Source organism: Antennarius striatus, chromosome 19, assembly GCF_040054535.1.
Source record: "Antennarius striatus isolate MH-2024 chromosome 19, ASM4005453v1, whole genome shotgun sequence".
Lineage (NCBI taxonomy): Eukaryota > Metazoa > Chordata > Actinopteri > Lophiiformes > Antennariidae > Antennarius > Antennarius striatus.
In genome coordinates, this window is record NC_090794.1 from 1,965,795 (window position 1) to 1,979,064 (window position 13,270).

Sequence of the window (13,270 nt, forward strand, 5' to 3'; positions counted from 1 at the left end):
CCGTCTTTGTTTTCGACAGCCTGAGGTCTGAATCTGATTCCTCTGCCAGAGGACGGGGGAGGTCACGGGGTCGCCCACACTTGTTGTTTTTCTACTTTATTTGTCTATAAAGCTCTAAACTTTGTGTGGATTTTAAGTTTAGGATGAAATTATTGGATTTATGTGTAAACAAATACACAAAAAAAAATCACATTTTGCGTATTTACATTAATGTCCAGGAGTGCAGTGATGCTACACGACGCCACATCGTCATGGCGACATCATCCTACAGAACGTGCTAGCCACGGCTCCCGTTCAGCGTTTAGAGGCGGTGACATCATCGACGTGTTTCTCATTTATCGGTGATGTCATAAGTGAGAAGTCGTCCCTTCAGATCTGCTCCGACAACTCTTGTGTCGTCGCTTTAGCCCGTGTGGGCTAGTAGCGCTAAATTTGAAATGCGATGAGTCGTTTTAAAGGGATTAGCCGAGTCGTGTTCCAGAAAGTGGAAGACGAGCGTCAAATTCCAAAAATGTAAACTTGTTAATAAATAATAGACGACACATGAATGCTTTCAGCGGCTTTCTATCCGACTATTGAAACAGGTCTTTGAACTCACCGGCGCGCTATAGGCTGAAGAGAAGTGAGGGGGCTTGAATGAAATAAATGTTTCAGCGCGGCCTAAAGCCAACTGGCGCTCGTCATACATAATGTAACGCTTCATCATTCTGCCCATCTGCTAAAAATGTACGTCACGCTGCAGGTCTGGGGCGTTCCATCGGCCGCGGGATCCGCGGAACCCACCCTACCTTCAGCCTCCTCATCATCATCAGTCATTCTCTCTCTAAGGTCTCATCCTTTCATCATTTAATCTGTAAAACCTTAGAGAATTACTAAAATGCAGATTAAACTTAAATTTCTATTTAAATACATACGTAAGATTAACCCAGCTAGCTGCAAAGACTAGGTTAGTTAGCCTTTCGTCTGCTAGCAGCATGCTAAAAGTATTTTTATGATTGTGCAGCTCGGATGTGAATATTTGGGTTCACTGCTGCATAAACTTTAACATTTCACGCTCATCACTCGGGTGCTTGAGCTGCTTCACTTTCCTGACCTTTAATTTGAATCAAATCCGCCTCACTTTAAATTGCTGATGGTGCATTTTCTCCCCTCTCACATACTCACCCCCTCCCTCTCTAAACCCGATCCACTTCTATTTAAAATTCCAAAGAACAAAATCATTGTTAGACAATCAATTCATTTAATTTTCCTGCATCAACACAAACAGAACGTCTCTGAATCATCATTTTCTCCCAGTACTGCAGTATTTCCTTTATTTTGTTTTTGCTATAACTTTCCAGGTCTTGGACTTTCCCTGCAGGATTCACAGTCTTTTGCAATCTCCTGTTCTGGACGGATGACTGCAGATCCTTGTTTACTCAATAAGTAATGATTAGACTCTGGGATTTGCCCCCGATGTGACTCAGTAGTGCATCAGAGGAGCAGTCTGTCCAGTACAGAAACAGTAAGTCTTATTTTCTTGCTCTTGTTCACCTGGAAATATTTGTTTTCATGACCTTTTCGAAGTTTTGAAATGCTTCTCTCGGCTATTTAAGTCCTCGCAGGTTTCCTGACCTTTATCCTTCTTCTTGATCCCAGTCATGAAGTCCTGGCGTTCTCTTGCCTTCCTCTGGTTGGCCTATTTCTGCCATGGCGCTCCATCTTGCCCAGATCTTTGCAAGTGCTACCCCAGAAGAGGTGAGGTGGTCTGCAACGAGGTCGCCCTGATGGAGTACCCCTCTGAGGGTCTCTCGGAGAACACCACCATGGTCACCATTCAGTTCACCAACATTACCTCCGTCTCTGAGCGGCACCTGAACGCCACACCCCTCTTGGAGGGGCTCCACCTGTACAGTAACCACCTGAGGAGCCTTGCCCCTCATCTCCTCAGGGGGGTTCCTCGACTCAACACCTTGGATCTGACAGAAAACAAGCTGTCCGACCTGCCCGCCGACGTTTTCAGCCACGCCCCGCTCCTCAACTTGGTGCTGAAGAAGAACGAGATCAAAATAGCCAATGGCGATTGGCTCCAGGACAACAGCACCCTCACCTGGTTGGACTTGTCCGGGAACCGTCTGACAAAGGTCCCGGTGGCGTTGCTTCAGAAGATGCCTCGCTTGGAGAACTTGGACCTATCCAACAACCACCTGGAGAAGATCGCCCCCAATTCCCTCGACCCGCTGACCAGACTCGAGAGGCTAAATCTGCAAGACAACAAGTTGATCACCTTGGATGCGCCTGCACTCCAGAACACCGGCAACCTCGTTTATCTGTTCCTGTCTCGGAATAAACTCAAGAGGCTCCCCCAAAACATTTTCCAGGGACTCACTCAGATCAAAGCTCTGACCTTGGACGACAACCAGCTGAGCCACATCCCAGAAGGTTTGCTGGATCCTCTGACCTCCCTTGACGACGAAGGCTTGGACCTGGCTTCCAACCCTTGGCAGTGTGATGGGAAGGTGGAGTACCTCTGGCGGTGGCTTCAGAAGAACAAGACGAAGGTTTTCGTGCCAGAGACCGTCACCTGTGCCAAACCGCCATCTCTGGCGGGTCGCCCGGTCGTCTCACTGACGGAAAGCGAATTAAACCTTTAGTCTTCGGCCTTTGCCATCCTCGTAATGATTGTATTCCAATACAGTAATGTACCAATCAATTTGTCAGGCCGATGTGAACGCATAATTAAAAAAGAAATTAGTAACGAGAGCTCTGAAGAGTCTTTTCTTGATTTTTAATCTCAGATAAAAATAGGTTTTTAAAGGACAAGCTTGATTTTGGGTGCAATTTTATATCAGTTTCTTGAGATTTGATTTTTTTAATCAACTGAGAAAGAGTTTAATATTTAATTTATGAGATTTTTCAATGCTTTTATTTCTCTCAGAAAAGAAAAACTAATCCCCCTCCGGTTGTGGATTTGTATTTAGTCAACAGAAATGAGAGGAGTGACGAATTTCTCAACTGGCACTCAGCAGGAAAACAAATTTACAGCCATTCTTGTATATCTCAAACTCGGACATGAGTGAACGTGGAATTAAACACGTCTTTCATTCTACTTTTTAAAAATGTTTTCACATGATTTACCAATCACAGGTAAAACAAAGAATATTGATTTGTCTGTGGTAATATCGGAAAGTTACCAGTCGCCCGCTGATCGGCTGGTTTATTTGCTCTGTTTTGTTTGCCTCTTACAACATTCCGCCCTGCTGTGAACAAACTTAGTCAGCAGTCAGACGTAGAGGGAGTTCAGCCGTGCCTTTCAGGTGCGATCAGGTTTCCCTGGTTGAAACTGCCTCTTTGTGCTCTCCTAAAGATGAGACTGTGGATACTCCTGAATTTGATTTTCCTGGCCGAGTGCCGGTACTCCTGCCCGGATCTGTGCTCCTGTTCCTTCCTGGCTTCGGAAGCGGAGGTGGTGTGCAGGCAGAACTCCCCTTCACATTTCCCAGAGAGTCTCCTACACCCCAACACCACTAGACTGTCCATCCAGTCCACCAACCTCAGCGGCATAATGGCCGACCATCTGAAAGCCGTGCCCTTTTTGGTCAACCTCCAGCTGTACCATACCGACCTAACAAGCCTTCCTTCGGATCTACTGAAGAACGTTCCTCATTTGAACACCCTGGATCTGACAGGAAATAAGCTGCATCGCCTTCCTCCGGATGTCTTCTGCCACGCTTCCCTTCGTAGTCTCGTACTGAAGGATAATCTGATCGAACAAGCGGACGCTGACTGGTTCCCCGACAACAGCAGCCTGACTTGGATCGACTTATCCGGGAACCGCCTCAAGGAAATACCCGCTGCTCTGCTTCACAAGCTGCCCAATCTGGAGAATCTAGACTTGAGCGACAACAACCTGCGAGAGCTACAATCTGATGCCCTGAAGAACCTGAACCGCTTGGAGACGCTGAACCTCGCTGGGAACCGACTTAGCTCCCTGCACCCTACGACCTTCGCCCACAACTTGAGACTGTCCCAACTGTTTTTGCAGGAGAATCAACTCCGAGAGCTGCCGGCGACTCTTCTCCAAGGTCTCCAACAACTCAACCTCCTCCTGCTCACTCAGAATCAACTGCAGCGTTTACCTCCGGGGCTGCTGGATGGCAGAAGATCCTCTTTCCAGACGATCTTGACAGGAAACCCTTGGGTTTGCGATGAGAGGATGGAGTACATGTGGAGGTGGCTCAACGTCCACGCTAAAAACGTCTTGTTTTTGGCGGACGTGACATGCGTGGCGCCCGAAGAGCTCAAGCATCAACCGGTGGCATCCTTACGCGGCGGCCAACTTGGCGTTGGCACAACTGAGTGATGAGGAGGTTGTTACTGAGAGGATATTTAGCTTTTACCCTTGGTTGAGCTGAAATGATCACTAGAAATGATGGATTTTACCTGTGTCAAAGTCTGAAATAAAATTTAACGATTGGTGCTGAGCACTGTTTTATGATCTCTGCACTGCTTGGATGCCGTCCAGCCCACTGGGTGGCGTAAGATGCTCAATAAATTTACAAAGCAATGGCCTGAGCAGGAAGTGCAGCTTATTTAACAGCCAGTAAAAAAAATGGTCTAAATAAAGATTGCTTTGGACGTAATTCTGCACAATTCAAGTAATGAAAAGACTAGATTTGCGAAGAGCCCTTAATGAATAGTCTTCTATGTTTGTAGGAAAGGCATAAATACTCCAAAGACTCTAATCATCGAGATGAGAAGAGGACGTCAGCTCTCTTCCCTCCTGCCTCGGTGTGTTTGTAGCGTTGACGCTTCCTCCGACGGATTTGTCTTCCTCGTGGTCGGTTGCATCGCGGTTGGATTCAGCCATGCCTTTTTGTTTTTAATGATGTCGAGCATGTGGGAGTGCGTGGGTGGTGCGATGACCTCTCCGGGATACGTATGAATATCTCTCCTTTTTCTCTCGGAGTGTGTGCATATTTGTTCTCCCACAAACACACACACACACACACACACACACACACACACACACGAGTCCTCCAGCCGTGATTACATCGAGTGCACCCAAATATAAGTTATGACTCTACCGAAGTACGAAACATCGCTCGCTCTAGAGGCCGTTACTTACGAAAATTAAAGCCTGGGCGTAAGTGCCCCTAAAGAGTGGATGGAAACCTTTAAAGTTTTGATGGATGTCCTTCATTCCTCCTTTCAGGGTTTCTCAGATGGGATAAACTTTGGCGAGTTTGTCCTGAATCCTAAGTCCTTGTTGTTTGGATGGAGACATCTGCTCTGGGCGAAGTTAAGAGAGGTGTTCAACTCCAACTGAACAACTCCCGCTGTCCTCTGGGTGGAACGTCTCACCTCCATCTGTTACTGTGACCCCCCCGGGCTCTGACATCTGTGTGTAGGTGATCAATATGGCATAATTCTGGTTCCCAACATCTGGCTCCGCGCTTTTGGATGATAATCTACCAATTAGTGATGTTTTCAAGGGCCTGAAATTAGTCAAAGTCAGTCTGGCGTGGTGTCGTAAAAATGTCTGTCCACATAAATCCCGCCTCCCGCCCCATAATCAGCTGCTGATTGGCTGTGGCTTCATATGGGTTAGGCAGTTACACATAATAAATGAAGGAATGGACATCTGTGCTAGCTGCTCCGTAGTTTATAATGGTTCTGTGATTGCCTGGCAGTTGGGTTGGTTTCTGTTACCTCTGGACTAGCCAGTAGGCTAGCTTAATGCTAAATTAAGCTAAGCTAACTGGTTGTAACCTTATTTACAAAAAGACAGGGAGGTCAAAGCAGACACTATGGACTGAGGTAAGATCAATCGAACTAAAAAGACACCCGTCCACGTTTGTCCGCGTTCATGCGCCAACTTTGACCTTCCGCGGGTCGCTCTCACCTCGTTCCGCCCCTTTGAGCTCAGATCATAATAAGAGAACTCGTTAAAAGCTCACCTGAAGGTGGGCGAGCGGAATCAAGCAACGCCGCCTTCAGGGACTGCAGGCCATTACTGCGCTAACGCTGAGCAACACTAAAACAGTCCCTCTAAAGCATTTCTCATCCTTCCCACGCTTTTTTTTTTTTTCTTCTCGTGAATTATTGGTTCCTTGTTTACGCCTCAAACCGTGCGCGACCAGGACCAGCATGCATTGCAAGCTTTGCGAACCCTCGCCTGGCATGTTTAATCAATTTCGCCATAAGTGGTTGAAGGTGTAGGGATTGAAAATAGAGCGCTCCTGCGCGTTAACCCTCATCTTCATTTATCTTCGTCCTACACGGGTTTCCTCAATCCGGTTCCGCGGCTCATAAATCATTGTTCCGTCTGACAACAATAACACGAGGAACGGAATGCGCTGCTGCCTTTTGCATTATCTAATTATTGGCAAAGTGAACAGATGATGTGATTGGTTGCCGCAAACGGCCTGTGGCGCTCTCCTGGGTAACAAGCAATTAGGAGGCTCTTTCTCGCTGGACATTTTAACACCCCGGCCACAAATCAGGGCTACTTTATTGAGGGGAGTAACGGTTTTCGATGGGGGCATCATCGGTTTCCCGGCTCGTATCATATCCGTATCCATCAAACCCTCCGTGCGCGGAAAGGAAGTCAGAGAAGGCAAGAGAAATAACCATTAAAGGCAAGTATTTCACGGCAGCTGGCGGCGCCGATGACACGTCGTCAGGTGATGAAGCATCAGTTCAGGGGATGGCGATCATCTCTCACTCCGACGCAGCTCGAATGTTAAGAAGCAGAGAATTCAGGATGAGTAATAAAAAGAAAGAAGGGCAGAAGAGTCGATTTAGAACTTTGGTTTCCTCCAATCGTGACAGATTTCGCTAAATCGGAGGAAACTTTTACGTCTGGATGAAAAAGACGTCGGCGAGACGCGAAAATTGCTCAAATAGACGCAACAATAGCTTCCGCCAACACGTCTCTTTGCATTTTAGCTCACATTTAAAACACATTTGAAATCCGAGGAAGTAGTCCCGATAAAAACAACTGACAGACCTTTGAGTTCATTATTTACGGCGGATTTTTCCACTGTTAATTCTCTTAATTGAACCGTTTCCAACCTCGCCGTCTTGCTTCCGCCTCCCCTCGGCGAGATCCTGCTGAACTTCCAGCCCTGGTGTGACGGAAATAGATCGGAACGGGCCCACCCACAGAGCCCCCCGCCGCTCCCATCGCGCCCCGTCCTCATCCGACGGTAAACATCCACTCTCTTTAATGACTATGCAAATGTTCCGCCGCGGCAACGCCCCGCGAGCCGCTTTGATCCCGGCGGTTTCTTTTCCGACTTGCTCTGCAGTTTTTTTCTCAGCAGTGGCAGAGGATTGATCTGCCACTTTGCCCTCTGTCTATAGACACACTTGGGGACCCATGTGACTTGGGGTGGGGTAGGGGAGGGCAAACAGGGCAAAAAAGGATTTTTGATCACCATCGAGCTTCAATAGACAAGGTCACGCTGTTTCATCGCAGTTTGTCTGGATGTCCTCGCACCGTTTGCTTTAAGTCGACGCTGAGCTCATACAGATTATCTAGATCCATACCTCCAACGGGGGGTGGGGGGGGTGTCATGGGGAGGCTATAATGGACCTGTCACCTGTTGTTGGGGGCAACAGCCTCGGCTTGTTCAGAGCCGGTAGCAACAAGGTCAAGGCTACCGCGACGGAGATCAGATGTCGCGGACGAGTCCAACTGTTTAACCAGACGATTGACGCCAGATGAAGATTTGAAAGCTTCTGCTTTAGTGATCAATTATTCAGGAATGACTAACGCATTCATTAGTGGAGCTGCAGCCAGGAGCTAATTAGCCTATCTTGGAATACGGACCTGAATGTCGAGGATCCGCCTCTAGCGCAACACGTAAATGAAAAATTCAACATTTTGCTGCTTCATCATCCGTTGGGGTAACCTGGACGGGCGCTCATGACTATATATTAAACAGTGAGCGATAGCCAGCAGCGGCTTCAGCTCGGTTTCTCACAAAGAAACCGACCGGTTGTGTCTGAAGATAACAGAATCTGCCTGCCAGCACTTCTAAAGCTAATTACCACTTTACAACTCATTTATTTAATCCTGAGAGGATTAAAACTCTTTGGTCGGAGTTGAAACTTTTCCAGGTCTTTAGCGGTTTTATTACCTATATTTTAGAATCCGGTTCTCAAACTTTTTAAGGTCTATCTGTCTTTAAAAGAGAAAAAAAGGCATTAGAGTCGAACTGCACGGCGGTGTTGGATGTCAGGTTCCATCATTCCTCGGATCATTTCTTTTGGCATTTACAGATCTATTATGGGTGCTAACGGCCTCTGTGGCTGCCGCGGCGACCAATCAGATCATGTTTCCGAGGTGCGGCGGGCGGAAACGATGATCCTCGATCTGGGTTATTACATTCAGCCAACCGGACTCAAGGGATCAAACCATTTGTCAGGATTCCTCCGCCTGCATAACGCTGGCGCGGATCCACCGCTGGCGTCGCTCTCGCCGCCATGGCGACTCGTCTAGCGAGCTGGCACCGCCGCCGGCATGCCATCCCAGCTGTGAAGATGTAATTTTCGCCCTAATCTTTGCGCCTTTTTTTAGGCGTGGGTTGGTCCAACAAGGGAGCGGTCGTTTTGGAATGAGTCGGATGAAGACATCAAGACTCTGAAAGCAAAACCCAGAGCTGCAATTACATCGCTAAACGCCCCCCCTACAAACTCATTTTAGAATAAACGGTTTCGTCAAAATTGTGCGCGTTTGAGTGTAATTACAGGAAACACTCAAACTGAAACGTCTCAGTTTGAATTCATTTGGAAATGTTCCTTATTGCGCACAATAATCAGCGTGTCGGATGTTAGCCGTAAATCTTCGTCGGAATGGATTTTCGGTTGTTGTTTTTTTTGACGTCTGGTTTTTGAACGAAACCTTGCGGGGAATTTATCGTCAGCAGGAAATGAAGACTAATCAGTGTGAAGTCGCCCTCACTAAACACAGCTTTTACGACCTTTTTTAGCAGGATGTTCCACTCTGCGAGACATTAGCGTCTCCGATTGACGTAATCAGACGAAGCGAGTGCGTCACCGAGCGGCTCGGATGAATCACGAAGGTTTTTTGATCGCTCAAGGACAAACTCCTTCAGTATCAGTCGGCTGGTTTATCAGCAGCTCTTTGAAACAAGCGAGTCCTCGTCGCGGCTCCTGTTTGTGCCGTTTGTGTTTAAAACCCCTCGGCTTGAATCCATTTGCTAAAAAAAGCAGCGCAACAGGCGAATTGATTTTCACATCAACTCCAGTGGCTTTTTCACAAAGCTTCGGCTTCGAGGGATTCATTTGAAGCCCCGACGTCGGAGCTCAAGGTAATTTATTTTAGGCCCAAAGCACAAATGAACCAGAAGACGAGACGTGAGCGCCGGAACAACTCAGACGCACACCTTTGCATATTCATAGTTCGGAAAGTTGTCTTTCCACTGGGAGAATTTTTAACAGCGGGATGAAATTTATTTTCTGCTCTTCAGTGGAGTTTGTTCGGGTAGAGCGCTGCATTTTTATGGTGTCTGTTTTTCTCCTCTTTCACTTTCAAAAGTATATTTTGGTTTCAGTGATCAATGAAAATTGTTTGGTGGGTATTAGCTTAGCATTGCTAATCTGGTTTCTTTCTAAATTTAATTTAAATTAAATTAAATTAATTTTAATTTAATTTAAATTAAATTAAATTATTTTTAATTAATTTAAATTTAAATTAACTTAGCATTGCTAATCCGTTTTCTTTCAAAATCCGATTAGTCACATTTTATCATATCAATAATGTGTATTCTAACAAAAAATAATTAATAATAAGAGTAAAAATACTAATTTTGTCATGAAGAGGACAAAATATTGATAACTTTTGCTTTTATTCTGGGGGACGGATAAAAACAGGATATTTTTGGAGGGAAAGTACTTGAAGGCAGAAAGAGAGCCTTAAATGTGCGAAAATCTGTCTCTAGTCTGTTCTGTGCTTCTGTTGGTGGTTGTATAATAATAATAATAATGCATAAGAATCAGATAAATCTGATAAATCACCCATCTGTTATCACACAGCATCGGCATCGACTGAAAACATTACGTAACCCTGCAGCAGCCTCCGTGTTACGGCTCGCTACAGAACCTCATGTGAACCGCCAGCAGCAGAGGTGAAGGCTGATAATAGCTGATGCTAAACATGTTGGCTAAACCGCCCACATGCTAAAGTTAGCATCAACATAAACAAATGAATCTGCTGCTTCCTGATAAGACTCCGTGTTGCATTCAGGGACTCTTTCCTTCAGGCCATGCCTGGCGTTATTATAGCCCGTAACTAAAGTACGTAAATGTGTTCAGCTTCCGTTTGAGCGATTTGCAAAGAGATAATCTGCATTTATAAAGTTTATAACGGCCTTCCAGAGAGATGTAGTTAAATGGAACATAAACAGCAGCAGTAAGGATAATAATCAATAACTTGTGTTTCCATATTGGCCTCCCAGAACAATAATTAGCTCAGCCAATATAGAAGAAAGAGATTAAAGTAATATAATGAGTTCATTCTGGTTATTTTCTGTGTGATAAATACTGTCAGATAAAAAAGGAAGATGTTATTCACCAGAAGGTTTTGCTTTCAGAGCAGCAGAGGAATATTTTTGGTCTGGCGTCTCAGTTAGAGGCTTTTAGCGAACTAAGGTCACATCCTCTCCTGGAGGGACGGCTTTAAACCACAGCGGATCATTATTTCACATAAACGGCCTCATAAATGTCCTTCCGGATAACAACCTGAATGAACGCCGCTGCCAAAACCTCCAAACTTCCTCCGCGTTGAGGTTTCCGATCACGCACTCCTCGTCTTCGTCGGTCTCCTCGGGTTAATGGCCGTCTGGAAACGGACGAAGCATCCATCGCGGATTAATTTCACCACCAGGAACCGGAGCGTAAATCTTTTTACTTTCATTCATTAACAGGAAAGAGGTTTGCGGGGTCGCTGACCGGTTCTGATTCGATGGATTTCAGGCACAAATGCCCCAACATCATGGCCCTAGTTGGCTACTCTGCAAGACTCTTGTGGTCTGATCACAACTCTATTAGCTTCTCCGACTAATAACCAAACTTTTATTTTCGTGAAAACTACTTTTTCTGTCCTCTAATTGCATTTCCGGTCCTGTTCTACCCTTTTCCTGACTCGTGGACCAGAAATCAGTAGAAGACTAGACGTTGACATTGGCTGGCCTTCAGGTTCCAGAGGCGAGGTCGCATCCATTTCATTGTTTAACACTTCATGAGAACATCTCAAAAGGGTTTTGGCGACGTCGGCAGCGCGGCCATTTAGTGATACCTCTAAAACACACTCACATCCTTATGAAAGCACTCTCCTCTGCGGGTTCGCGTGACTTTTTCCAGCTATTTCAGATCCAATTCCTTGCAAAATCTGATGATTTTGCAAGAGAACAAACTGTGAGATAAAGGAAACGTAAGACCTGAGAAGGTTAAAGGTGCGGGGAGGGGGGAAGACATGGAAATTACTTTTGCAGACTGCTTCAGTGGGTTTAACGCGTCATCCTGTCATGCTATTTTGCAGACTGTCGCCTTTAATCTATGTAATTATTGTCATGCAGTTTTATGCCGGTGTGCTCGCTCCAGGCTGCACCTACGCACCGCTTTTAAGGATTCCTGTAGAGAAGATAAACCTCAGTCGGTGCACAATAACATGCATCTCCTCGTCTTGTAATCTGACATCAGGGAGATTACCTTTTTTTTTTTATTCCTTCCCCCTGCAGCTGGAAATATTTCTGAGAGATAAAAAAAAAAAAGAACACAGCGCTCATGGAAACACACTTCAATTAATGCGAATGACCGGCCTCTGCAGAAGAGGAATACACCGAGGGGAGATAATTCCTGCTTTTAGTGCTCTCTGGAGAGCGATGTCGTGTCCGCCGTGTGTCTGAACGCCTCCATTCATCCTGTTTTTACCTCTTTTTTCCTGTTTTTGTGTGAAATATCTGCAGGTTGCAGCAGTTTGGACGCAAATATCAACGCACAATTTAATTAGCTGGGCTTGTTTGGACTCGTTTAATGCAGGTTACCTACAGGGGGCTTCTCTATTTTTAGACAGGCAACAAAATCCCTGTCCTAAAGGTCGGACTGGGGGCTAAGGGGGGGGAGGGGGGAGTCGTGTCACCAAAATGAAGACCAATGAAAGAAAGTTGAACACATGACTGGAGGTTTTCTGATGCATTGAAATATTCTTCTTAGAAATAAAGAGAATAAAAACCTGCGCGCAAAAAGTCTGAAATTCCAACAGCTGTGAGCGTCTTTTTTTTTTATTTTAATGCTGCTTCATAATAATCTCACAATAATTGTTGCTGCTAATGTGTGGGGATAATGAGCGCCGTTCTCAACACACGCTGGGATCTTTTAAACACCCACGGAAACGCCACACATTAGCAACACGGGGGCGGGAAAAAAAAATTTTTTTTTGGTGATCAGCCAGAAGGTCGCTTGATGGCGCGCACGGCGGGAAGGAGTGTGTGTGTGTGTGTGTGTGTGTGTGCGTGTGTGTGAGAGTTTGTGCAATTATGTGTGCACTTGTAAGCAAGAGGCGGAGATATAGATGGGGGGTGGGGGTGTTGTGGAGGTGGGGGGCGTTCTCGGAAAAGCTAAATTTGTCCCTGGAGGTGCGCGTCTCCGCGTGTGCGTCCGTTGGAGGAGCGTTTTATTCCAGCCTCCACGCGTCAAAGCGCGGACAAAGGCCTTTGACGCGTGTGTGTGTGTGTGTGGGGGGGGGGGGGCTTCTGCTGGCCGGGGCAGATAGCAGATGCGGGGGGGTGGGCAGTCCTGCCCCACCCTGACCTCTTGATCTTTCTCTTTCTCCCGCGAAACCGAATCGGTGTCCGATGAGATCAAACCGGATGACGTGTCGCCTCCTGATTGATGTGGACACCCTGTCGATAAGAAATGCATCAACAACCCCCCCACCCCACCCCACGTCACGCCCCCCCCTTTTCCACCCCCTCATAGGTGACGCAGTCTCCTTTTTTTTTCATACTTTTAGATCAACTGGTTTCATCTTTAGCTCCTAATAACATTAATTATCAGCTTTATAATAAAGAAAAGAGCATCGGGATTAAAATCCATTTAAATGGACACGTTAGGATCGGATTAAGTTTAATCCGTTTGAAGGGGCGACAAATGAACGGATTCTGGGTTTTTTAATTTTTTTTTTTTTTTAATGCTCCTAAAATAAAACGAAAATCAATCCTCTGACATCTGAGACGTGAAATTTTAATTGTGGGTCTCCAGC

The 13,270-nt window shown here is 46.0% G+C and overlaps 2 protein-coding genes across 2 annotated transcripts; both read left to right on the forward strand.

The window, feature by feature from the left end:
• Positions 1-170: 170 nt before the first annotated feature.
• On the forward strand, positions 171-2,742 carry LOC137613553 (leucine-rich alpha-2-glycoprotein-like). The gene is made up of 2 exons (XM_068342871.1): positions 171-1,504; positions 1,639-2,742. Exon 2 carries the CDS (start codon positions 1,641-1,643, stop codon positions 2,631-2,633), a length of 993 nt encoding a protein of 330 aa, XP_068198972.1. The 5' UTR covers positions 171-1,504; positions 1,639-1,640; the 3' UTR covers positions 2,634-2,742.
• Positions 2,743-2,895: 153 nt separating this feature from the next.
• Positions 2,896-4,464, forward strand: LOC137613551 (leucine-rich alpha-2-glycoprotein-like). Its single transcript, XM_068342870.1, has one exon. The coding sequence runs from the start codon at positions 3,347-3,349 to the stop codon at positions 4,340-4,342; it is 996 nt and encodes a 331-aa protein (XP_068198971.1). The 5' UTR covers positions 2,896-3,346; the 3' UTR covers positions 4,343-4,464.
• Positions 4,465-13,270: the final 8,806 nt, after the last annotated feature.

What these genes read in the sequence shown, in the direction of transcription:
- LOC137613551 (XM_068342870.1), top strand. Translation starts at nt 3,347, where the DNA reads ATGAGACTGTGGATACTCCTGAATTTGATTTTCCTGGCCGAGTGCCGG.
- LOC137613553 (XM_068342871.1), top strand. Translation starts at nt 1,641, where the DNA reads ATGAAGTCCTGGCGTTCTCTTGCCTTCCTCTGGTTGGCCTATTTCTGC.